At 33.4% G+C, this 26,377-nt stretch overlaps 1 protein-coding gene across 10 annotated transcripts in view; it reads left to right on the top strand.

Annotated features, from left to right (window-relative positions):
- Window positions 1-26,377, top strand: part of CCDC88A (coiled-coil domain containing 88A) — a 105,067-nt gene that overhangs the window by 57,830 nt on the left and 20,860 nt on the right. For 7 of the 10 annotated variants that reach the window (XM_045514360.2, XM_045514361.2, XM_045514358.2 and 4 more), the window contains 9 exons: window positions 3,836-3,973; window positions 5,334-6,404; window positions 7,801-7,928; window positions 11,345-11,486; window positions 14,439-14,603; window positions 18,203-18,364; window positions 19,324-19,601; window positions 19,825-19,968; window positions 22,557-22,743. In XM_045514360.2, the coding sequence (XP_045370316.1) occupies window positions 3,836-3,973; window positions 5,334-6,404; window positions 7,801-7,928; window positions 11,345-11,486; window positions 14,439-14,603; window positions 18,203-18,364; window positions 19,324-19,601; window positions 19,825-19,968; window positions 22,557-22,743 (2,415 nt within the window). The remainder of the gene's footprint in view (window positions 1-3,835; window positions 3,974-5,333; window positions 6,405-7,800; window positions 7,929-11,344; window positions 11,487-14,438; window positions 14,604-18,202; window positions 18,365-19,323; window positions 19,602-19,824; window positions 19,969-22,556; window positions 22,744-26,377) is intronic. The other 3 variants (XM_074341156.1, XM_010951872.3, XM_045514357.2) reach the window with 1 other exon arrangement.

The following is a 26,377-nucleotide window of genomic DNA, read 5'->3' as shown; positions in this document are numbered from 1 at the left end:
TGTGTTTTGATGACTCCACCAATTGATGATTCTCCTGTCTCTCTCCTTCTCCTTGAACCTCCCTATTCCCTCAGACACAGCAATATTGACATTAGGCCAGTGAATAACCCTACAATGGCCTCTGTGTGTTCAAGTGAAAAGAAGGGTCACATGTCTCACTTTAAATCAAAACCTAGAAATGATCAAGCTTAGTGAGGAAGGCATGTTGAAAGCTGAGATAAGCTGAAAGCTAGGCCTCTTGTAACCAAATAGTGAGCCAAGATATGAATGCAAAGGAAAAGTTCTTGAAGAGAATTAAAAGTGCTACTCCATTAAATGCATGAGTGATAAGAAAGTGAAACAGCATTATTGCTGATATGGAGAAAGTTTTAGTGGTCTGCATAGAAGACTTCTCAGCCACAATATTTCCTTAAACCAAAGTCTAGTCCAGAGCAAGATGAGGCAGCAAGTGCTAATGTTGAAGCTGTGGCAAGTTATCCAGAAGATCTAGCTACGATAATTAATGAATGGTGCAAAACTAAACAATAGATTTTCAATGTAGATGAAACAGCCTTCTCTTGGAAGAAGATACCATGTAGGACTTTCATAGCTACAGAGGATAAATCTGTACCTAGGTTTGAAGCTCCAAAGAACAGAGTGACTCTCTTCTTAGGAGCTAACACAGCTGGTGACTTGAAGTCGAAACCCATGCTCATTTACCATGCTGAAAATCATAGAGCCCTCAAGAATTATGCTAAATCTACTCTTCTTGTGCCTTACTAATGAAACAACAAAGTCTGGATGACCAAACTAATGAAACAACAAAGCCCGGATGACTGAACATCTGTTTACAGCATGGTTAACTGAATATTTTAAGCCCATTGTTGTGACCTATTCCTCAGGAAAAAAAAGATTCCTTTCAAAAATATTTCCACTCATTGACAGTACACCTGGTCACCCAAGAACTCTGGTGGAGATGTATGGTGAGATTAATGTTTTCATGTCCGCTAACACAAGATCCATTCTGCACACCATGGATCAAGGAGTAATTTCAACTTTCAAATCTTGTTCTTTAGGAAATACATTTTTGTAAGGCTTCTAGCTACCATAGATAGTGATTCCTCTGAGGGATCTGGGCAAAGTCAATTGAAAATCTTCTAGAAAGAATTCACCATTTAGATGCAATTAGGAACATTCGTGATTCATGGGAACATGTCAAAATACCAACGTTAACAGGAGTTTGGAAGATGTTGATTCCAACCCTCAGAGGCGACTTGGAGGGGTTCAAGATTCCAGTGGAGTAAAGTAACTGCAGATTTGATGGAAGCAGCCAGAGAATCAGAATTAGAAGTGGAGCCTGAAGATGTGACTGAATTGCTGCAATCTCATGATAAAAAATTAATGAATGAGGAATTTTTTCTTATGGATGAGTGAAAAAGAGGATTTTTGAAATGCACTTTACTCCTGGGGAAGATGATGTGAGGATTGTTGAAATGACTACGAAGGATTTAGAGTATTATATAAATTTAGTTTGTAAAGCAGCAATCAGGTTTGAGAAGATTGACTATAGTTTTGAAAGAAGTTCTGCTGTAGGTAAAATGCCGTTAAGCAGCATTCCATGCTACATAGAGATTGTTCATGAAAAGAAGAGTCAATTGATGCAGCAAACCTTATTGTTTTATTTTAAGAAATTGCCATAGCCAGCCCAGCCTTCAGCAACCACCACCCTGGTCAGCAAACATCAACACTGAGACAGGACCCTCCACCAGCAAAAAGATTGAGCTGTTGAAAGCTCAGATGAGAGCATTTTTTAGCAATAAAGTATTTTTAATTAGGTGTGCAATTGATGTTTTTAAGTGTAGTGCCATTATTGCGTACTTAATAGACTATAGTGTAATGTAAACATAGCTTTTACATGCACTGGGAAACCCAAAAATTCTTGTGACTTGTTTGATTGTGATACTCACTTTATTGCGGTGGTCTGGACCCAGACTTGCATAATATCTCTGAGGTATTCTGTATTCCAATTGTGGGGCAGTTAGTCCAGGTAATTTATTTTTGCATATCTTTCTGCATACATACACATACACACACACACATAAATAGAAATCATATAGAAACATACATGATGTATTTATCATGAACACTTCCCATCACATATACTCCCCCAAATGTGCTTTCACTTTTGTTTCCAGTTCTTGGTCACTGTAAACAATACTGTAAAAAATATTTTTGTACATATGTCCTTATGAATTAGTTTTTATTTATATATATAGTCAGCCATGTCTAGTTTTTCTTTTGATAGATTCTGTGTTTCTAGACTCGGTTGTAAAATCTCCCTAATTTTTAGACCAGTAGTTTTGAACAGGTATTGCATCAGAATCACCTTCAAGACTTGCTAAAATACATATTGCTGAGCCCCATGCCCAGAGTTTCTAATTTAGTAGGTCTGGGCGGGGGGGCTAAGAAATCTCATTTCTGAAAGTTCCTAGGTGATACTTAACCTGCTGTTTTAGAGCCGTGCCTTGAGAACCACTGCCTTAATGTGAATAGACTCCTTGATTTTCTTGCAAGATTTTTACTCTTTTAAAACCTTCTTGCATCATTTTTAATCCATTAACCAAATAAACTTACTAAGCATTTCATAATAAATATAATGTTAAAATAGGAATGGCCATTTAGAACTTGGAACAGTTTTATTTTGGTTTTCGGTGTAATTGGATCTGGCAATTATAATTTGATTTTTAAATTAGCTTTTAAGTCTAATTAGTAAATTCTTAGAGATTCTAGCGAGTTTTCACCAATTCATCATATGCCTTTTATAAACTGAATGTTTCACTTGAATTTCATTGAGTAAAACAGCAAACGATTTAATTAAATAATCTGCTATCCATATATTTCAGTCAGTAATGAGACAACCAATTTAGTTGTTAATAGCTTAAAGGTTCCTGGTCATGTAAGTTAATGTTGATTGAATTATTAGATAAGGTTTATGACTTGATGCTTTTGAGATATTACTGAAAGATTGATTTCCATGTGTGGTTATCTTCCACTGATGTTAAAATAGAAAAATTCAACTTGCTTTATGAAAGACTATTAACATTCTTAGACTTCCTTACTATTGATATAAGGATTTAAGTAATATTTAAACTTGAAGTGGAATATTTTATATGCCTAAGTCTTCTTTTTTTTTTTTATTACCTGGTTTAATAATGTTTTATAATAATGGGGAAATCAATAGTTTGGCATATTTCGAAGTTGAATTTGCTTTTTCATACTTAATAATAGCTTACTTTATTGTATCTTTGAAATGTATAATTCACAATAAATTTAAATCTAGAATATAAATATTTGCTCAAGTTTTGTTCAGACCTTTTTTCTCTAGTAGTTTTCTTTTTCTCTCTTCTTTTTAATCCAGGTCTCTTCTTGTTTCCTCATTAAACTTTTCACCACCATTTCTCATTTTTTCCTTTTTGTGCAATGAAATTCCTTGATGATAATTAAAATTTTACTTTACAAATCTATTTAAGCCAAGAGAGTTTTCAATAAGATTTGTACATTCTTCATATGGCATGTGTGTATGTATTCAGTTAGATTTGTGTTTGTGATTAGAAGTAGAATTTGCCCTCAAAGATGCAGAGGATAAGAAAGATAGTCACGTCTGTGTGTTTTATATAGCTGCTAAAATTAGCTTGGAATATGACTTGATATTTTCATTGAAATTCTTAAATATCACCATTTGGGTGTTAAAACTGTATTTTTTCCTTTATTCAATGATTAGCTTTTGTTTTTACATGTTCCCACTGTTGGGCAATATTTAAATGATACATTGTTTTTGTGATTTCATTTCCTCCAGGTTGAAATTCTTGAAAATGAGATTATTCAAGAAAAGCAAAGTCTTCAGAATTGTCAGAATTTAAGCAAGGATCTAATGAAGGAGAAAGCTCAGCTTGAGAAAACAATTGAAACACTTAGAGAAAATTCAGAGAGACAGGTTCATAACTTTCCTATTATAAGCAACATATTTTTAAAATTTATTAACAAAAGTTATTCTGTAGTTAAGATAACAAAATGTTCATAATAACATTAAGTGGAAATATTTTAGAATTTTTTAGATTTTAAAGTAAAATGGTGTTTCCTCATTTTCTATCCTATGTAAAATAGGTTAGAAACAAAAAGTTGAAGGGAAAACCTATAAGTTTCTAAGTTGCCTGTGTCCTTAATAATTATCTGGTATAAAATTTTGTGGTACCTGTGTTTAAATTGCTCTCAAGTGTCTGTGGATTCGAGCTGCAGATTTTAAAGTCCCTGAATGAAGTTGGGGTGAAATACAGCTACACTCTGACCTCACTAAAGAGGGACAGGTGGTGGCAGCAACCATCTTGGGCATTTTCCTACTTGCTTTCAGGTGTTTATTGGTCATTCTCATTTTATGCTTGAGGAAACTGAGAACTAAATAGATTAAGTGGCTGGCTGTTTTAAAATTTCTACTTTTTTAGAAGTAAAGTGATTTGTTTTATACTATCTAGGTATAGTTCTCAGGCCACCTATAAAAATGCAGATTTCCGTGGATCTACAGAACAAAAATTCTAGAGCTAAGCATGGTTCTCAGGGGATTGTTTAACACACTAAATTTTTCGAGAACCATTACAGTAGGCCATGCTATAAATTGGATGTATTAGTTTTAAAATGTACTGGGGATTTTGTTACTTTGATATTGTTAAATCAGAATTCTTTTGTGGAATGTATTCACACAAATACACAGCAATGTATATACTCTTATAACACAGCAAATATTTACTGAGTATTCACTGTGTATATACATTGCAAAATTTTTTGAATAAAAGTAAAAGCTTTATATCTTCAAGAAGAGGGGCGGTGGGTACAGCTCAGTGGTAGAGCACATGCTTAGCATGCAGGAGGTCTTGGGTTCAATTCCCAGCACCTCCATTTAAACACACACACACACACACACACACACACACACACACGCACACAAACATAGAAGATAATGTGTCTATTATGTTTCACCTGTACTCATCTTTGAATTTGAAACATGTAACCGTAAATAGCCTGAAGATCATTTTGATTAGTATTAAATATATCTCTCTTAATCATCTTATCATTCCTTTACATTATGAACTCCCTAAAGATAGGAACTTTAATGACCTGGCAGTACATGTACAGAGTGATCTCACAGTACACATTTGTGAAAATTAAAATTAAGATAGACAATTTGACTACCTTTTTATGCTTTGATTTTCCTGTTAGCTTTTGGAAGGGAGAAACTATGTAATTTTAAATATTTACTTATGCTCAGTCAAGTTTTAAAGTTTCTCCTTTCTTTTTTTTAGATTAAAATATTGGAACAGGAAAATGAACATCTGAATCAAACTGTGTCCTCCTTAAGGCAGCGCTCCCAGATAAGTGCTGAAGCAAGGGTGAAAGACATTGAAAAAGAAAATAAAATTCTCCATGAGTCTATCAAAGAAACAAGTAGTAAGCTAAGCAAGACTGAATTTGAAAAAAGACAAATTAGAAAAGAATTAGAACATTACAAAGAAAAAGGAGAACGAGCAGAAGAACTTGAAAATGAGTTGCATCATCTTGAAAAAGAAAATGAATTGTTACAGAAAAAGATAACCAATTTAAAAATTACTTGTGAAAAAATTGAAGCCTTAGAACAAGAAAATTCAGAGCTAGAAAGAGAAAATAGGAAGTTTAAAAAAACATTGGATAGCTTTAAAAACCTTACTTTTCAGTTAGAATCCCTAGAAAAAGAGAATTCCCAGCTTGATGAGGAAAACTTAGAACTACGAAGGAATGTGGAATCTTTGAAGTGTGCAAGCATGAAAATGGCGCAGCTACAATTAGAAAATAAAGAATTGGAAAGTGAAAAAGAACAACTTAAGAAAGGGTTAGAGCTCATGAAAGCATCTTTCAAGAAAACAGAGCGCTTAGAAGTTAGCTACCAGGGTTTGGATACAGAAAATCAGAGACTACAGAAAGCTCTAGAAAACAGCAATAAAAAAATTCAGCAATTGGAAAGTGAACTACAAGACTTAGAGATGGAAAACCAAACGTTGCAAAAAAATCTGGAAGAGTTAAAAATATCTAGCAAAAGACTAGAACAGCTAGAAAAAGAAAATAAATCATTAGAGCAAGAGACTTCTCAACTAGAAAAGGATAAGAAACAACTGGAGAAGGAAAATAAAAGACTCCGACAACAAGCAGAAATAAAAGATACCACATTAGAAGAAAATAATGTGAAAATTGGAAATTTGGAAAAAGAAAACAAAACCCTTTCCAAAGAGATTGGTATTTATAAAGAATCCTGCATTCGTCTGAAAGAATTAGAGAAAGAAAATAAGGAGCTTGTGAAAAGAGCAACTATTGATATAAAAACTTTGGTTACTTTAAGAGAGGTAAATATAGTTAAATTTCAAACAAATATTTTTTACGTTTTTAACTCAAGGCTTCTTTAAATTTTATTGCAGTAATTTGCATTATCTATTTATGGGTCAAAGTAGAAAATTGAAACTAGAAACAGTTTCCTAGTTCCCTACTTTTGTTAAAATAAGGAGTAAATGTAAATTGAATTTTTTAAGAAATTGTAGTAATAAGGTTTCCATGTGGTATCTGACTTGTTACATTGTAACTTTATACTTTTATTTCAAAATAGTATTAAAATATTTCATCAAAACTTACTGAATGTAAGTATAATAAGCATGATAGCAACTAGTTACTCAGTACTAACTATGTGCCAAGTACTGTGCCAAGGGCTTCATAAGTGGTATTTATGTATATTTATATAATTTTTATAACCAATCCTTTATGATCATCATCTCCATTAGATTAGAAAACTGAGTTTCAGAGACATTAAGTAGCTTACTCAGGATCACAATGGTAGATTTGGATTCCTGGATTCAAATCCTGATCTTTCAGACTTCAGAGCCTCATGAATTTTGACTGCTAAGCTAGGAATGCAAATCCGGTTGAATTTAAAGGTCAACATCGAATAATTGGTATTTGGTTGGATCTGTGCGTCAAGAAGAATTCTTAAATTCACTGGAGTAGATTGACACTAGGTCTTGTGAAACATGACTGGTGTAGCTCAGAAGATCACATGCTTGGCTCTTTTTTGCTATTCCTATGCTATACTATATATAATAACTTTTAGTTCAATTTAAAAGTAGCTTATCATTCTGACAGAAACTCACTTTGGGAAATCTGCCTTTCCACTAAAGAGGCATTGAGAGGGGACCATTATTATCTTTTCACTTTTTTTTCTTTCTCTTCTATAGTCTTAACAGACATGAGCAATTGGTTCCTTGTTCCTGAACCTCTAAGAATTCCCCCTAGTTATTCAGGTCAATGTCTTAGGCCTCTTCCACTGGGAGAGGAGTGCTTGTGGTGGGAGAAGGGTGTTGTATCCAAAATATATTCATAAAAGGAATATGCACTAAGGTTCTAGTTCATTATTAAAAAGTTAATGAATGCGTGTTTTACCCACAGTTTTCAGACCTAAGGTGTGTGTATTCAAAAGCATGAGTTTCTCCTTTCAGTTTTTAACACTAAAAAGTTAAAAAGAAGCTTTAGCAAGATAAAGGAAGGAAAACAATACTTTTTGAGCTAGGTTATAATTTTGTTGTTTAACTGTTCTTTTTTATCAGTGAAGGAAAAGCTCAGCAACAGCATTTCTATCTTTCCTGTTTTGAATGTGTGTTTCTGGATGATGGTGGTAGTTGGAATTTTGGTTGAATTCCTTAAATGTTTATGTTCAGAACACTTATGTGAGTTTTGTATTACTTTTAAAATAAGGATTTGGTGAGTGAAAAGTTGAAGACTCAACAAATGAATAATGATCTTGAAAAATTAACTCATGAGCTTGAGAAGATAGGGTTAAATAAAGAGCGACTCTTACACGATGAGCAGAGTACCGACGACAGGTGAGTATTATGTCTATTTGATACTGCTTCTTGGCCTTTTGGCTAAGATGAGGTGTGAGTCTATTTGAGAATAAACAGTTGAAATTATTGTTGTTATTTTGCTGAAACATTGATTCTTTCCTATTCTAACTACAGGATACGTTTATGTATTTCACCCCGTTTCTGGTTCTTTTCTAACCTTAGAGAAAGTTCTATAAGAAAAAAAATTAAAAATCAAATACAAACTATCTAACATTGATATAAGGGGAAAAAACCAAAATGGTTTTATATAAATACCATTACATAATAGGAAAACAGGATGTCTCCCAGGTAACAGAAGATCAGAGGCTGTCATTGCCTGTGAAAGTAGAATGAGACATTACCAACAAAGTCCTGTGTCATGAAATACACAGTCAATTTAAGCAAATTATTCTTTATTTGAATGATGTGTTTACATGCCTCAATTCTCCATTTATTTTGTGTGCCAAAATGTGAACTTAAAGAGAAATGGAGGAAATGTTTGAAACAAAGGAAAATACACTGAGAAGCCATTAAGATATAAAAATAATGTGAAAAACTAGGCTTGACAAACAGTAAAAAATTAACTTATACACACTTGAATTTGAGAGTGTTCAGTACATACTTAAAGAGGATTTTTGTTCTCTATAGTCTATCAAACAGTTAATTGGATTTTCATGTAGTTAGCTTAGCATCTAGCTGGCCACTAGTTACAGCTAGAATAGAAGTGTGTATTGTTAATATTGTTTTATATAGATTAGACTTTAATTCAGTGGAATTTTTGTAGTTATATAATTTATATTTTGTCATCTACCCATATTAATGTTCTAGCAAGTGTCTTATTCTGTATAAAATAAATGAATATAGGAAAATTGATGCTGATTATATGGGATTTATTTTTGTAATTTTGAAAATATTCAAAGTTAATAGAATACATTGATACCTTTAAAGGTTAGTTGTATAATAACAAATAGAAGTAATTTGAGGCATTTTTTTCTAGCAGTCAATTCAAATAATCTTAACTGAATTACTATACAGATATTTCACGAGAAAATATTTTTTGAGTTAGACATACAGTTAAGGGCCAATTTAGTTGACTATCTTTTGATATAGATACTAAATATATACCACTGCTTTATTCAGAGTTTTTGCCTGCCATGTGTAAGACATTTAAAAAGTAGAGCAAAAAAAAGTAAACCATGTAGCTGCCTTAACTGTCCCTGTTTTAAATTTATTAGCCCATCTCTAGAGGGGCCCTTCACATTGTGGCACCGCTTCCCAAGCCTTACTTCATGCAGTTAGTCAGTGTCAATTAAGCTTTCATTATCTGCTGATCATCAGCATCAAATAAATGATAATGTTTCAACTGAACCTTGAAGAATGACAGAAATTTGCAAGGTAGAAATGGGGAAGGGCATTCTATGCAAATAAAGCACAAACGTGTGTTGAGCAATTCTGAGTAATATTAAATATATATTAGAAAAGGGCAAATTTGGAGGCATGGAGATGAGTTAGGAAGTTATTGTAATAGTCTGGACAAGATATAAGTGCGTTCATTAGTTGGCGCATTTTCATTTTATAATGAAAGCATTAGACATAGAGATAAGGGTGTGTATATTGAACTAAAACTTTCAGGAAAAGGAATTGAAAATAGTTAATAACTATGATCGAATCTGGGGATCAGGAAAAGAAGTGTCTTAAGACACTAAACCTGCTTCTTTCTCAGCCAGTAAGTTAGCCTTAGCGTCACAAAGAAAGTAAGTTCATAGACATAAATTTCTTTAACATTCCATCCCCTCCATCTTGGAATTATTATATCTGCATCTGTCTTTACCTCTAATCTCAGATGGTATCCCTAATTCCTTTGTTAGTCTGACCTCTTCATCTTTCCAGTTGATTTTATTCCCTCTAACCCCCTTTGAAAATATTATATTATTAAGATATTTATTCTTGCCATCAAGGACTATATAGTCTAGTTATGGAATTGAATGTGTTAATAAAATCAAAAAAGTAAATTTAGTGGTGGAGTTGCAAACAGTACTATGTGATCACTCTTGTTTTTCTCTTTTAACAGCTCTTTTCCTGTGTCTTCTCTGTCAATATAGTTTCCTAGGGTTATGTTCTTAGGCTTCTTATCCACTTATTCTGAATGCTTATCATTCCCATCCATCACCTCACCTGATGTCCATATTATTCTCTGCTTACTGGACATCTGTATTTGGACAGTCCAGAACTCAAGCATCACAAATTTAATATATCCAAAGTCACACTCATTAAATGCTTTAAAATTGCTTGTTGACTCAAGCTGTTACCAGAATGAGTGAGATTTGTTCTCTGTTCTCAATGAACTTAAAATCTGGTTGAACAAAAAAATAGATACATGGAGTATGTGTATGCACATTTGACTGTCCTTTATGATTGGATTATTGCATTCTGTTGATTCTTATTTTGTAGTTGGCTTTATTCCTTTGATAACTATTCAAGTTTAAAAAGCTAAAGCTCTAATCTGTTCTTAGAAACAATAATCAGTACATATATATAAACTGAAAAAAAGTGCAGTATACTGTATATATGTATTTACATGAAATACAATGTGTATGTGCAGTTGAACTGTAATAATTCTACCTAATAAAACTGAAAAAGAAAAAATAGATACATATAAGTTAATTACAGTAAAAGGCAGAATATGATAAAATTTCTCATATATATACTTTAGGTTTTTATTTGGTTTAGTCATCGGGGTTCTCAGGTATAAGAAATAGATTAATCCATAAGTCCTAGTTTATGATTCATCCTCAAAAACTGTGTTCATGAACTATCTTTTTTGTTAAAAAAAAAATTAAGACTAATATAAATATTCATGAGCCTACCCTTCAAAAAGATGACAAATACTGACACTCAAATCTGCCTTCCTCTTCCCGTTGTGTATATTTGTGTCTTTAGTATATCATTCTCTTTTTTAATATTCTGCAAGTACTCTGTACCCTGAAAACAAAGTTTTCAGTGAATTTTAAGTCTTAACTATTCATATATGTTTGTGTAAAAATGTTACACATTAATATCATAGACAAATACTTAATAATATGATAAATCTATCCACTTCCTCTTTCTGTAGATTCTTATTATACAACTAAGAGGAATATTTTGAGACTCAGATCTTCTAGATGCCTTTTTTGAATATTAATTTTTGCTTTTGACAACCTAGACTATAATCTGGAGCTCTCTTTTACTCAGTGAGTTTTTTGCTCATTACCAGGAATAGTTTAAAAGGGGAAGTGGGCAGTAAGAGAAGGATAATTTAATTTGAAAGACTATCTTATAAGATCTATTTATACTACCAGAGTCTGTGGTCATAAACTATCCTTAAAAAGAATTTTATGACCTTCAGTAATGAACTAATTATTTTAATACTTGGATAGTAGGTACAAACTTTTGGAATCAAAGTTAGAATCCACTCTAAAAAAGTCCCTTGAAATAAAAGAAGAAAAGATTGCTGCATTAGAAGCTCGACTGGAAGAATCAACAAACTATAACCAGCAATTGCGCCAGGAGCTTAAAACAGTAAGTAACTTCCTTGGAAAGCATTTCAGTTGTTAACTGTTTGGACAGAAAAGTGTAAAGTAGAAAATAAAAAGGCAATATGTGGGGAAGGGTATAGCTCAGTGGTAGAGTGCGTGCTTAGCATGCATGAGGTCCTGGGTTCAATCCCCAGTACCTCCATTAAATCAATCAATCAGTCAATCAAAGTACCCCCCCCAAAAGGCAATGTAATTTTATTAATAATTTGTCTATTTCTTCCTGTTTCTTAAATTTGAGAGTATTAAACAGATTTTTGTCAGAGAGTCTATAACAAACTATTTTGTCTATGCACTATAATTTATTCTATCCTATTTCATGTGTGATTGTCCCCCATGCAGTTAGGGACATAACAGAATTGTGAGCATGGGATGGGAAAGAGGCAGGCATATTTCATTGGGAAAAGCTGTCAGTGTGGTACTTACACTTCACTGACACTCTTTTCCTATTGAGAATCCAGGCAAAAGTTTGATAGGCAAAGATACGGATGTGAGGATACAAGTCAAGGGAAATAGTATGTGTGGTGTAAGAAAGCACTCAGTCTCATAAATTTGAGGTCTTTTCTAGGTCTGTTTTCTTGTGATATTTGGAATTATTCAATGAAGTATGTGAAGTAGGGGCAGCTGTCTTTTTCCCCCACATGAATAAATTAAAATTGAAGGGGATTGCCCATTCCATAGGGTTAGTGTTTAGTAGATTGGTAGAATCGTGTTATGATTTATTCTTCCTTTTAGCATCTCTGTAGTTACACCCAGAGTGATTTTATAGTCAAACATTCAGACTAACAGATTTCCTAAGGGCCACGTTTAGAACCATTTGATTAGGAACACTATAGAAAATATAAGTTGATATTTATGTAATATAGTAGGTCACTATCAGGTGTTCCTCTTCACATAATTGTCTGAGAGTCATCCTCTCACCAGATGACAGTTCAGGTGCAAGAAGACAAAATTCACATTGAGTATGCTGGGGAGCTGCCCTGGCTTTGAGGCTTCATGTTCCACAACAGTCATCATCTCTTGCAACCACTCCAAAGGCATGGATTTAAGATCTTCACAATCTTAAGATCTTAAGATTTAAGAGGGGGGAGGGTATAGCTCAGTGATAGAGCACATGCTTAGCATGCACAAAGTCCTAGGTTCAATCCCCAGTACCTCCATTATTTGTTTGTTTGTTTAATATAAATAATTTATTTAAAATAAATAAATACTTCCCCCACCAAAAAAAAAAAAAAAGAAAAAGATTAAAGAGTTGCTGTACTCAGAGAAGTTCAAAGATAGAACTTCCTACTAGATATTTATAGTTCTCCCAGTACAACTGTAATTTACCAATCAAGGGTCTTTTTTCCCATAAGCAATCTTGCCTGGCAACATAGAACATTCCAGTTTTATTGGGTTTCCAGAGAAACAGCTACCCCAAGATGTAGTTTTCATGCAGAAAGGGGAAAAGGTTTTGTTTTCCATTTGCCCATACCATCACTGCTGCTGTTTGTCTCAGACATAAACATGGAACATACTTTGTTAGAGAAGAAATTCTAGAACTTTGCTTAGTTAACATAAAGAATTGTCCAAAAAATAAAGTAAAAATGTTTGCCCTATTAAGCAGTATCACTATGGTGCAAATAAAGTCAACTTCATGAAGCTACTAAGCCAGAAAGTCAATGGGTTTTGAGTATGGGTTGATAATATGTGTATTTCAAGTCTAAAAGATTCTGATTAATGATACATAAGGTAAAGGAACCATTTTTGAAACTTAGTTGTGAGAACAATGGGCTAACATGAGAAGTTTTGAGTTTTAGTCTCAGCTCCCCTTCTTAATAGTGACATATGTTTATAATCTTTATAAGCCTAGAAAAAAGATCCTGTGGGAAATTAATATAAAATAGGAGACTGGAAATAACGTCACTTGTCTGTTTTATTAGGGTGTTGAAAATTAAAAATGGAAAATCAGAATCCCAGAACAGCTATTAGATCACTTGCCAAGCTTTAAATTACATTCTGTCGTGGCATCTTTTTTCTTTAGTCTCACATCATTATTTTCTAATTCAGTAGTAGCAAAGGTTGAGCCATAAGCTTTGTTGAGGTTGCATTAGACACTGAATTATTTTGAGCATTTTTTTCCTGCCTTAATAGAAAGTTTGGAGTTAATTTAGAAATTTATGATAATTGTTTCCTAGGATAAACTAGCAATTTGAGGTAAGTATAATAATAATCCATTTAAATTGAAGAGAGCAGTTAAGTTAATCAGTAAAATCTGCTAATGTAGGATGATGACCAAGTTGTTAGTTTTGAGTTGACTCACTTAAAGTAGGATTTGGTTGTAATCACACCAGAAACCCTGGCTAAGATACATCTTTGGATCACTGTTCATAAAATGAATTAAAGTAATTATATATGGATCAAGATTTGAAAAAAGAAGTCATTTATTTATTAACATAGATCATTCTGGGCAACATATCCTTCCTAGAAGACAAGACATATATAGATACTTCCTCAACTTTAGGTGTCTTTTTAAGAGGAATTATTACATGTGTCAAGTCTTTATTTGTTCTTTACATGGGAATCTTTGAAAATTCTGTATCAGCTATAGATAGCTCTAAAAACAGTTGCTAGTATTTAGCAACTTGTCTATGTCCAGTTAATCTAGTCTTCAGTGGCATTTTCATCATAAACAATAGGATCTGTAATTACAAAATATATTGTAGGAATATGGCACATAAGGGGAGCATATTTAATGTTTCTAAAGGAGAAGATTTGCATTTTATAAAGCATAAAGTGTGATCATGATAGCAATGATAATTGTACATATTGTTTATCACATTTTAAAATAAAGTGTCTCTCACATTCATCAGACCATTGTAGAGTCTAATTAATTGTGATAAATATAACCTTGGAGGTAATTTTTCTCCCCATTAAAATATTTTAAATAAAATTTTAGGTGAAAAAAAATTATGAAGCTCTTAAACAGAGACAAGATGAGGAAAGGATGGTACAGAGTTCTCCTCCAACTTCTGGTGAAGATAACAAATGGGAGCGAGAAAGTCAAGAAACTACTAGAGAGCTTCTTAAAGTTAAAGACAGATTAATTGAAGTAGAAAGAAATGTAAGTATTTTAGTAGGAATAAGGCTTTTTAGAAGTAAAGGATCATTGAGTTTATAAAACTCAGAAAATGTATCTGATCTGGTTTTATAGCTTTGATCATTTCATACTTTAACTGATTTATTTTATAATATGTAAAAAGACAAAAAACTAATAATTTAATATGCGTTTCTTTATCACCCTTGTGTAAGTCCAACAGCAAGCTTTGTCAGCCCTATCTTGTAAATATAACCCACACTCGTCTACTTCTCCCCATTTCTGCTGCTGCCACTCTTAAGTTACCATCGTCTTTCATCTGGACTATTTAGAGTATCCTCCTAACTGGTCTGCCCCCTTTCACTCCTGACCCAATCTGACCCATTCTCAATGCAGTAACCTAGAGTAAATTTTTAAAACATAACTCAATTCACATTACTTTCCTACTTAAAAACTTCAGTGGCTCCCCATTTCATTTAGAATAAAATCCAGACTCTTTACTGTATCCATGAGATCCTTCTTGACATTTCCCTGTCTCTATCTCTGACCTTATGCCATATTACTCTTCTACACATCATGTTTATTAATCTGGGGATATTATTATCTGTTAATATTGGGAAAACATGGAACAGAGCCTGGCATATAATAAGTAAATTAATTCTGGTCATAGTGGTCTTTTGTGTTTGCCCCTATCTCAGGGCCTTTCTGTTTGCTTCCCCTACCTGGAACACGTGGCTGGCCTCCCTTAGCATTCAAATCTCATGTTACATAACTCCTGCAAGAGGTCTTTCCTGACCTCTTCTCTCGGTAAAGTAGCTGTCCCCAAACTAAACCATTCACCATCACACCACTGCCTTGTTTAGTTTCTTCATAGCTTCTTTCACTGGAAAAATTATTTATTCATTTATTTATTGTCTACTGAAAACAAGCTCCTTGGAAGCAAGTAGCTTGTCTTTTGTTTACAGCACTATGCCTTCAGTATGTAGAACAATGCTTGGTAGATAGCAGGTACTTAATAAATGTTTGCTGAATGAGTTTAGTAAATATTTGACAGTAGACGATTTTCAAATGAATTCAGCAACCATTTATCCTTCAAAGATGAATGAGCTTAAGGAACTTACGTGGTAACAAGTAAAATAGTTGTGATTGTTATTATTGTATTTTAAGTTAATATTAATTGAAAACTTTAAGCCATGAAGCCAGAAATTAATCTCCTACACTACGGATTCCTGCTTTCTTAGCCAAAAATAATCACTGTAAACAGTTTATTTTTCCAGAAAATGTTTGTGATTTATCTGTGTGTAGAAATGTATTTCTTTTACAGATTCACACTTGTGGGATCTTAATTACATTTTTCAATTATATTATCTTAGAGATCTATTTTAGCAGATACAGATCTATGTAGTTTTGTTTGATGACCACATATTATTCCATAGTGTGCATGTTAACCATGATTTATTTAAATAAATCTTAAATCAGTGGAAATTTATGTTCAGATTTTGCTGCAGTGAAAATCCATATATAACGTGTCCATAAGGTAGTAAATTGCTGACAGTAGAACTGATAGGCCAAAGGGTTTCCATATATACATATTTCTGTGTGTGTGTTTAATTTTAGTTGATATCATTATATTAGCCTTTCAAAGAAACATCAATCTTCAGTCCCACTAATTAGAGTACCTATTTTTGCTGATTAACATTGGGTATGACCAGCCTTTTAATTTTTATTAAAATGATAGGAGAAAGTGTTTTAATTTGTATATTTTAAATTGTTAGCTGTTTTTCATCTTTTTATATATTTATCAGCTATATATGAATACCTGTGTTTAGTTATTCGCAATATATATTTATATATATACACACATACACATACATACATATATACACACACACACACGTATATATGTATATAAACACACATATGTGTATATTTCAATCCTTTGGATTAATAATTACATTTCAGAAGAATTGGCATATAAAGTTGTTTAAGATAAATCTCTTTTCTCATTAATTTCTGTATGAAGTTCTATGGGGGAGAAAAAATTACTTGGTTCTCATATTTTAGCTATTTTAGATAATGGGTTTATAAAGATGGCTACCCTACATTAGGCTGGTAATTTTTGTGCATTTGTCAGTAAATATATTTGCTAACCTCATATTTTTCAATTGTAAACTATTTCCTGCTCTGAGATACCCTTTCTACTCTCAGTTGTCTCTTCTATTCATTATAGACTATAGGAACTTATCTTATTCCTGAAGATACCCAGACTCATCATTAGAGTTTGTACATTCTGTTTACTAAAGAGCTGAACTATAATAGTGCTTAACATATGTAAGTGAAAAATGGTTCACCTCTTTGGTGTGTCAAGATGGTATATAAATACCTCAGTAGTCCATAATTATTTTTGCATGTAATTTCTTTAATCCTTTGTATTTGATCAAATGATCAAAAGGCAAGTAATACACTATCAGTACTTATTTTAAAGCGTTTTTCTTCCTCAGCTTTGATTTTATGGTATAAAATATAGGTTGAATCATGACTTGCCTTTTATACAGTGACATGTAGTATATATAACTTAAAAGCCTATAAAGTGAATGTTGTCTTTGTCCCATAATGTAGATATGATAAAAGTGATCTGTTGTGGTTCAGTTGTAACTTTTTTTGCATATTGCAACTATATATAAATTCTGGCCTTATTGTATATTGAAGTTTTATTTTGGTTTTCTAGGGGGTTCTTCCTTTATACTTTTTGATGCTAAATTTTTTATGAAATGTTATTTAGAAATAATCCTGAAAATGTAATATCCATAACAAACATTTTAATATCTGTCACATTAAATGTAATGATCTATAATTTGCATAGTAATTCAACTGTTTAACTATAAAATTGAAATGTGGCCATGTATACTGGAAAAATTGAAAATAATGTGTTTTTTTTGGATTTTCTCCAGAAGTCCTATAGATGGAATAAAGTTTTAGTCAGTGTTTTATACCATGAAAAAAATCACTAAAGAAAATATGTAACATCTGTTATGTCTATTATGGACTGAATTTTTTAAACAGATGGTTAGATTGTTCCTGCTTCTCTTCCAAATATTTGTGTCTATAAAATACTTAATATTTAAGTTTTGCTGCTACTCCTGGGACCACCACACATATAATATGTATATATACACCTACATCACATGTACATACCTACATGTATGTATATTGCCTTTGGGCAGTTAGAAAATGTACACTGCATTGGCTAGACACATAGCCCCATGCCCTCTGGACACTTGAACAGCATAAAAACCATACAGTTGACAATCCCATTCTAGTTTTTTGTGTCAAATACATTTAGAATGGATATGTTATTTTTCAGACATTATAGAGCAGACAGGACAGAGGCACGTTAGTAAATTAAGGTTTTAGTAATATTACTTTCTTTTCCTTAGGTTAAATATCTTTTTACAATTTGGGATGGGGGAGAAATGTTTTGTCTTTTCTCTTTTAAGATTGTTGGTATATTTTTGGATTATAATGGTAATATATGGTAATAAATACTTGTACAACATTCTGGTATCTGTTAAACAGAAATATATTTGATACTGCTTTTGTTTTTAATATGTGTTTTATTTATTAAGAATGCTACACTGCAAGCAGAGAAGCAAGCATTGAAAACTCAGCTGAAGCAACTTGAGACCCAGAACAATAATTTGCAGGCTCAAATTCTTGCACTTCAGAGGCAGACAGTGTCGTTACAAGAGCAGAATACTACTCTTCAAACACAGAATGCCAAGCTTCAGGTAGAAATGTAATATTATGAGGTTATGCAACCAAACTCTTGAATTATGCTGTTATGCTATCAAAATAAGGATGACTAGACATGGTAACATTGTTGCTTAGTGAGTGAATTTAACAATTAGTTTAAGAAGCTGCTATGCCAAATTTTCAGATATCAGTGTTTTTTAAAAGTCAGAGCCTCTAAATTAATAAATTCCTTCAACAAATGAAAAAATAAAGATAATTTTAGTTATATTTACTTTATTGCCAGTTCAACAAGTTGATTATAATTAATCAGTTAGAAACTCTTGTTTTAAGACCATGATTGCAAGATACCCATCAGTTATTGGAAAACAGCGCAGCGTGAGAGTTTTGTCTTTAGACTTGTCCTTAGTTCAAAGGAGCCATCTTACACTTAACACTGCCAGTGTCTTTTCAGATAGAATAGTCAGGTAGGAGAAAGTGCAACTCTGAAACCTCTTTAAAAAGCTGGGAAAAGAAGTTGCCTCTCTGATGCTAAAAGTTCTCTCTATAGTTCTTTTCCAAACAATAAAGCAAATACTAATTTAATTTAGACTCGAGAAAATTTCCAATTGAATTTCACAAGTAATTTTTTAGTTCTATCAACTCTAAACTTCTAGGAAATTATAAACTGGCATTTTCAGTTCTGTACCTTTTATGGAGTTGTTGCTAATCATCTTCATTTAAAATAATTCAACCCAAAACATATATATGATATATATCTTACACTGTGTATGTCTCATAATATATGTATTATGAGGTGTATATAACACCTACCAAAAATAAAAAATTAATGGTAGCCTTATTCTTTAGGATGCTAAAAATTCAGATATTCTTTGTATAATATGAATATATCTGCTGTGATTTATTTAGCACTTGCTAAAGTTAACATCTTTTATTTTAAAAGAAAGAACAATATAAGCTATTTTTCTTATGTCTAATACAATATACATTCTTACAGGTTGAAAATTCCACCCTTAATTCCCAGAGTACCTCACTTATGAACCAGAATGCACAACTCCTAATCCAGCAGTCTTCCTTAGAAAATGAAAATGAATCTGTAATCAAAGAGCGAGAAGACCTGAAATCTCTCTATGACTCTCTGATCAAAGATCATGAAAAGCTAGAACTTTTACATGAACGGCAGGCTTCAGAGTATGAGTCTCTCATTGCTAAACATGGAACTCTAAAGTCTGCTCACAAAAATCTTGAAGTGGAACATAAAGACCTTGAGGACCGGTAATTTATTATCTTTTCTTATGTTATTAATTTAAAACCAGTTTTATTTGGGTAATATAATAAATTTTATGTATGAACAGATCTGAGATAGTTTATGTAGGAAGTTTATATGAATTAACATGTTTTATGTGATTACTTAATAAATGACTCCCATTTCCTTTATTTCTAAAATTTTTTTTTCTAAGGAAATATAAACCAAATACATAACTTTTTTTTTTTCCAGTTACAATCAGTTACTAAAACAGAAAGGACAATTGGAAGATTTGGAAAAAACGCTGAAAGTAGAACAGGAAAAAATGCTGCTTAAAAACAAAAACCATGAGACTGTGGCTGCCGAATACAAGAAACTTTGTGGTGAAAATGATAGGTAATAAATATTTATATATTTTAGTTTTATATTATTCATTATATCCAAAGTGTATATTGCCCCTTTGTGGTACCATTCATAACTTAGAATTTTTTTGAAAAGACCCCAGACCTGTAAGTAAATTACCCAGCAAAATCATGTAGCTAGTTATAGAATCACTCAGACAAAAACCTGAATGTCCTGTTTTCTCTTGTTGTTTCTCTCTTGATTTATTCAACTAATTAAGTTTTTAAGTCACTTTATATAACAAAATTTGTGTACGTTGTTAGTCTTTTGAAGTTGCTACAAGTGAACAGTCTCATGATTTCCTAGCTGATTGATTTATACTTTTATTTTTGACTTAGGTATTAATGGTCTCATATTGCTATAGGGTAACTTTTTAAAATTTGAAGCCTTGGAAAGATCAAAACTTACTAACTGGTAATCAGCCTACTTCATGAGGATATATTTTCAAAAAATTTTTAGAAACCTTTGAAAAATGTAAACAGCCTAAAAACATTTGTATTGCATTTACATTGCCATAGCTGAAGTGCTGAAAGACAGCACACAAAATTTAAATGGGGATCATTCATTGAGTATTTGTCCTATTATGAATATGATACGTTCCGTTTTTAGAATTAAACATCTATTTCTTTTCCTTCCCCCAAAAACCTCCCTAAGCTTCTAGAGCCATTTTCATTTGTATGCTCAATAGTTTTTAATACAGTAATTGTTACAACTAGAAATTCTGTGCTGAGCGATTTGAACTTTAACAGTCTCAACAGCAGGCTAGGATCAAAGAGGTTGTATTTGTGCAGTATAAATAATAGAAGACCAAATTGTGACAAGTTATAGGATAGTTACAGGACAGGGTTTTTATTACATACATAACATTGCCAGATGCATTTACTGTGGAATTCCCATCTTGAACCTAACCTTTTTCCGCTGCTGGGATTCAAACCAAATTTGGACATTGGGAACTTGAGTAGATCTTCCAGAAATTTAATTGTATACATTACTGAGGAGTCTTCAGAGAAAAAACTTGGCCCAAATGTTAAGAAGAAATTGAACATGGTGAACTTGAACCAGAAGATTATGTAGACTTGGAAGGGAAGAATGGTCCTGAGTAGAGTATTTTCTGTCTCTCTAAGGTGTTCTTGCCCAGCTTTTATGCATTCGTGCCAGTGTTCTAAGGGAAGTAAAGACTTTTAAGTAAAATCTGAAAGAGCTCTTTCACAAATAAAAGCTATTTATGAAAACTTGTCAAACAAGCAATATCCACTCCTCTAGATAGCCTAAGTTTTAATCTTAGATAATGCCAAACCAAGAAAGTTTCTTACATGAGCAAGGTTGTCTTGCCTCTTTAGAGTTATGTTCACTGAATTGTGTGTTGGTGTTAATGTTCTCAGCTTTGAGGGACGGTGTAAAAAACTCTCCTAAAGAGCTGATTTTAGTATTTGCCGTTGAGATGCTATTGAGAACATTATTTATTATATCTCTATATCCCACACCCCATGAAGCATCAGTAGGAAAATCTTTGATCTCCATCGGTATTGATATACTATGTTGCTGTCTGTATGTGTCAGTGAGGTTTGACCAACTGTTAAATTCAGGCATGTATTCATTCCTAGATTCAACCTATTTATGGAGCATTTACTGTTTGTTTTGATCTTGCCATTTTATTGTTTTTCACCAAGTCTTGATTTTTAGAATGTTTATTTTATTACTTATAATTCTTGTAAATTGATTCAAATTCTTTGTCAAGTGAGTTGAAGTAAATTATTGGATGTTCTGAGAAAATCCCGTACTGGGCAAAAGTTTGCTTTGTTTGGCTGCCTCCTCCTTTTCTGGGTTCCTGATCTTAATGCCATTAGGTGAAGGTTGGTAAACTACAGACAGCTCAGCAGGCCAGATCCAGCCTGCAGCCTGTTTTGGTACAGCTCCGAAACAAAGAACAACTTTTACATTTTGAAAGGTGGTTTAGGAAAAACGAAAAGAAGAATGTGCTCTAGATTGCATGCAACCTACAAAGCCTGAAGTATCTATTCTGGTCCTTTACAGAAAGAATTTACTGATCTCCCTTTTAAAGGTCAGTGGACCTTGTTCTAAAGGTATAATAGTAGAAAGAAACAAAAGGCTATCATTTGGGTTTTTTAAAAAAATCAAAAACTTATCATTAATAACTGAAGACTACATAACTATGAATAATTTACCACAACTGCAGAAATCTCAATAACTAAAATTTTCATCTAAGCGTGTATCTCTCAGTTATCTGACAATAGATTGATAGATTACTATGTCTCATACTAGATTGATTAATTCACTTGATCTGATTTTTCTTTAGTTTTCCTGTTAAATTTTAGAATCTTTGAATTCTCTAGGTTAATCAAAACTGGATTGGTAATTTCCTGTTTTGTTTTTTAAACATTTTCTATTAAAAACTTGTCATCTAGTTTTTACAGACTAGAAACTGATTCTTGGTAAGTTTAGTCACTGGCAAAAGAATCTTACATTTTCTAAGTATGTCTGAATGTGATTTACAGCGTTTTCACATTGTATAAATCACAGTGAAAGCTATTAAGAGAATCTAATGTGATTTCTAATTATAGGTTGAATCATACATATAATCAGCTTTTAAAAGAGACTGAAGTTTTACAAACTGACCATAAAAACTTGAAAAGTCTTCTAAATAATTCCAAACTGGAACAAACAAGATTAGAAGCTGAATTTTCAAAGTTAAAGGAGCAATACCAGCAGCTGGACATCACATCCACTAAGCTAAATAACCAGTGTGAGGTAAGCTTTAACAAGGTTAGTCGCTGTTCGCTGCCTTTAGGCATCATTGCCTAAAAAGTAAATAATCAGATTATAATGACAATAGCAGTGTATGTTTAGTATTTCTAAGAGAATTGGTCAGGGATAATTGAAATTCACAAGTAATTCAGAAAAACTTTCTTTATGATTAATTTCAACTTTTACTATCAGTTTAAACTTATATGTTCAGATACTTTGAAAATTTTTATCCTTGTTTAATGAAAAAAATGTTTACTGACCACCTGGCATGCATTGGTAAACCATAAAGGTAAAAACTTCATCCCCTGTGGAGCTTATATTCTGGTGGAAAGAAATAGACAATAAACATAACAAGTAAGTTTCAGTGTTTTGTTACATATGGCTGTATAGCAGTTTACCCCAAACATAGTGGTATAAAACAACCACTTATGCTCACAGATTTTGTGGTTCACAATTTGAACAGGGACAGTGGGGCCAGTTTATTTCTGTTCCGCTTCCCGATTGGCCCTCAGCTGGAAGACTGAAAGGCTGAGTGCATGTTTGGTGGCTGATGCTGGCTGTCAGCTGTAGGCCATCAGTTTTCTCTTCACGTAGTCTCTCCCCATAGACTGATTTGGGTTTTCTCACAATATGGTGAGAACCAAACAGAAGCCATCTCTACTCTAATGATCAAGCCTCAGAAGTCATACAGCATCATTTCCCCTGCATTCTACTCGTTGAGCAAGTCAAAGTCCCATCCAGGTTCAAGGAAGAGAGAAATAGATTCAGTCTCTTGATGGAGAATGGCATGATTCTGGAAGGCTACATGGACTGCAAATACTGTTGTAACCATTTTGAAAATTAGTCTGCAGCATATGGTATGTTAAAAGATAAGTTATATACAAGTAAAAATGGAGTAGGGTAAAGGGGAATAAGGACTGCTAGGGTGGGTGAGAGAATGTAGATTGAAACTGTAACTAGACATGATTGAAAAAAGATTTGAAGGAGATTAGTGTATTATTATGTGGATATCTGGGGAAAGAATATTCCAGGCCACCAGCTGATGCAGTGACCATAAGGCCAGGGGAACCCTGGTGTGTTTGAGGAACACTCAAGGAAGCTAGTGTGCCTGGAGTGGAATGAGACAGGGGGAGTAGCAGGAGATGCGCTCAGAGATAAGCCTGTGCCAGATGTGTTGCCTTATAGGCCATTGTAAAGCACTTTTCTGAATAAAACATGGGAGCCATTAGAGGGTTTTGAACAGAAATGACATCTGCCTTATGTGTGCAGTTTTATTCTTAACATCATTCCATGCCTTTCTCCATGATTATTTGATGCAGTGGTAAAAGTTTTGAAGTATAAAAAGGATCCTGAAAGCCTTAAATAATCCTTAAATTTTGTGATTAGTCCCTAAATCATTAAAGTTTGAATATAGCTTAACATTTCTTGGAACTTTTAGGAAACCAGCACTTAAGCAAACCCTTAAGTAGAATTAGGAATAGACTGTCAGAAAAGTAATATTTAAAGGCTTTTTGTCTGAAATTATAAACCAACAGAAAGGAAAATTAGTTTGAAATCATATATATTTAATTACCCAACAAAGTTCAGAAAGTATAGAACATTCATTCTGCCTGTGATTTATAATAAGTCTAAATAAAATATAATTGAGTTAATGGATTACAAAATGGTACGTTGAGGAACATGACCGATCAACTCCAGAAATAATAAGATTGGACAAAACTATCAAAAATAACAATTTTAGGACTCTGGAATTCAAGCAAAGACATACAACAAATTGAGAAGCATTTATTAAAGAAAAACTACTCAACTTTGGATAGGACTGTGGTTGTCTGAGACATTTTATCATGTGACTTCTCCCATTCTTAGTCCCTCCCCTTTTTCCAATACCTGGTAGTTCAGGTGAGGGGCAAGCCATGAAAACCAGCAACTCTGCTACTGGGGGGGACTGGCTTGATTGCAGCAAAGAACAGAAGAGTCTCACACCCAGGAAGGTTGTCAAAGGCCAACTCTCAGATACCTGAATATTGGATGGGGCAAGTAATTATACCAGCAAACTAGTCAGAAATTTAACTGGGAGATCCGAAGAATGAGACAGCCAGCCATAATGAATCTTGATAAGGCCCTTCATGTTGCTGGTAGTCTAAAGGCTACTCAGGAGAGATCAGAAAGGGCCCTAGCTACCTACTTATCCGGGGCTAATTCTCCTAACTTGAGTCAAATGCTAACTTTTGGCTAAGGGCGAAGTCATTATGATTTGAAGGGAGTGTAAAAATGAATCCACAGTGTAGGAGGTTGAAATAGTAGTTAATCTTTGTAGGGATGGGTGGTAGTTGGAAGAGAGCATGACAAGTGTTTCTGGAATACAAATGTGCTGTTTCTTGATCTGGATGCTGGTTTCACACATGTTCACTTTGTGATAATTGAGCTGTATATACACTTAAAATTTGTTTCCTGTGTATATGTTTTATCAGTTGTCTGTTGACACAGTAATGCTATGTAACAGTGTCAACAATCATAGAACCTCAGTGGTAAGGGACAGTAAACATATATTTTTGCTCATGAGTCTATGAGTTGGCTGAGCAGATGTGCTGACCTGCATTGATGTGTAGGCCAAGATTAGTTGATCTTAGTAGGGCTTGCTCCTGTATCTGCAACTAGCCAGTACATACCCTGAGAGCTGACTGGACTAGGGTGACCCCAACTGGTATAATTTCTCTGTGCCATGTGGTCTCTCATTCTCCAGTAGGATTCCAAGAGACTGAGTGGCACCACATAAGCCTCTTGAGGCCTAGACTTGGAACTGTCACACCATCACTTCCACCTCCTTCTCTTGGCCAAAGGTGTACCAAATTCAAGAGGGGAAGTAGATTCCACTTCTTGATAGGAAAAGTGAGAAGTCACAGCACAAGAGAATATAGGGAGGAAAACTGTATTCAGTTTTTTTTGCAGTGGATCTACCACATATGTTATATTTCAATTTAACAATATATAGATAAAACAAATATAGCACAGTATTAACAGTTGTTAGATCTAGATGGCTGTTTATGGATATTAATACCTGCGTTTTTCTACCTTCTGAGAATTTTTGAAATTTGGGGGGGGGGATGGAGGAGGGGAGAAGGGGTTGTTACTGGCATTTTTTTAAAATACAGATCTCTGGGCTCTACTTCAGACCTGCTGAATTCAAATGCTAGAACCCAGACATCTACATTTTAAAAATGTATTCTACAAGTGATGCTAAATTTTGAGAATTAAAACTTTGGGCTTTCTGAGTTCTACTGGAATCTCTGGTCTAACTAAGGCATCCTTCTAAGTTCTGCTGACTGCAGAGAAGAAGCAGCTCAATGATGCTAGCAGCCCAGCTACCAGTAATAATCAGTAGTAATACCACCCATTGATAAGATTACTTGACTCCCTTGGATCAAGCCATAAAAATTATACACAAACTTTTAAGGTTCCTTGAAAACAGTGGTTGGGGGAAGAATGAGGTCTATGAAGTACCTACTGTGTGCCATAGGTAAGACACCAGGTACTTTACATATATTATTTAATCCTTGCAACAGTCTTGGCGGGGGTGGGAGTTGTTATCCTCAATTTGTAGATGGGGCCATTAAAGCTCAAAGAATTACTAACTTGT

The sequence above is a fragment of the Camelus bactrianus genome, chromosome 15 (assembly GCF_048773025.1).
Source record: "Camelus bactrianus isolate YW-2024 breed Bactrian camel chromosome 15, ASM4877302v1, whole genome shotgun sequence".
Taxonomy (NCBI): domain Eukaryota; kingdom Metazoa; phylum Chordata; class Mammalia; order Artiodactyla; family Camelidae; genus Camelus; species Camelus bactrianus.
Note: the sequence above shows the minus strand (reverse complement) of the source record. Positions and strands in the feature narration are given on the sequence as shown.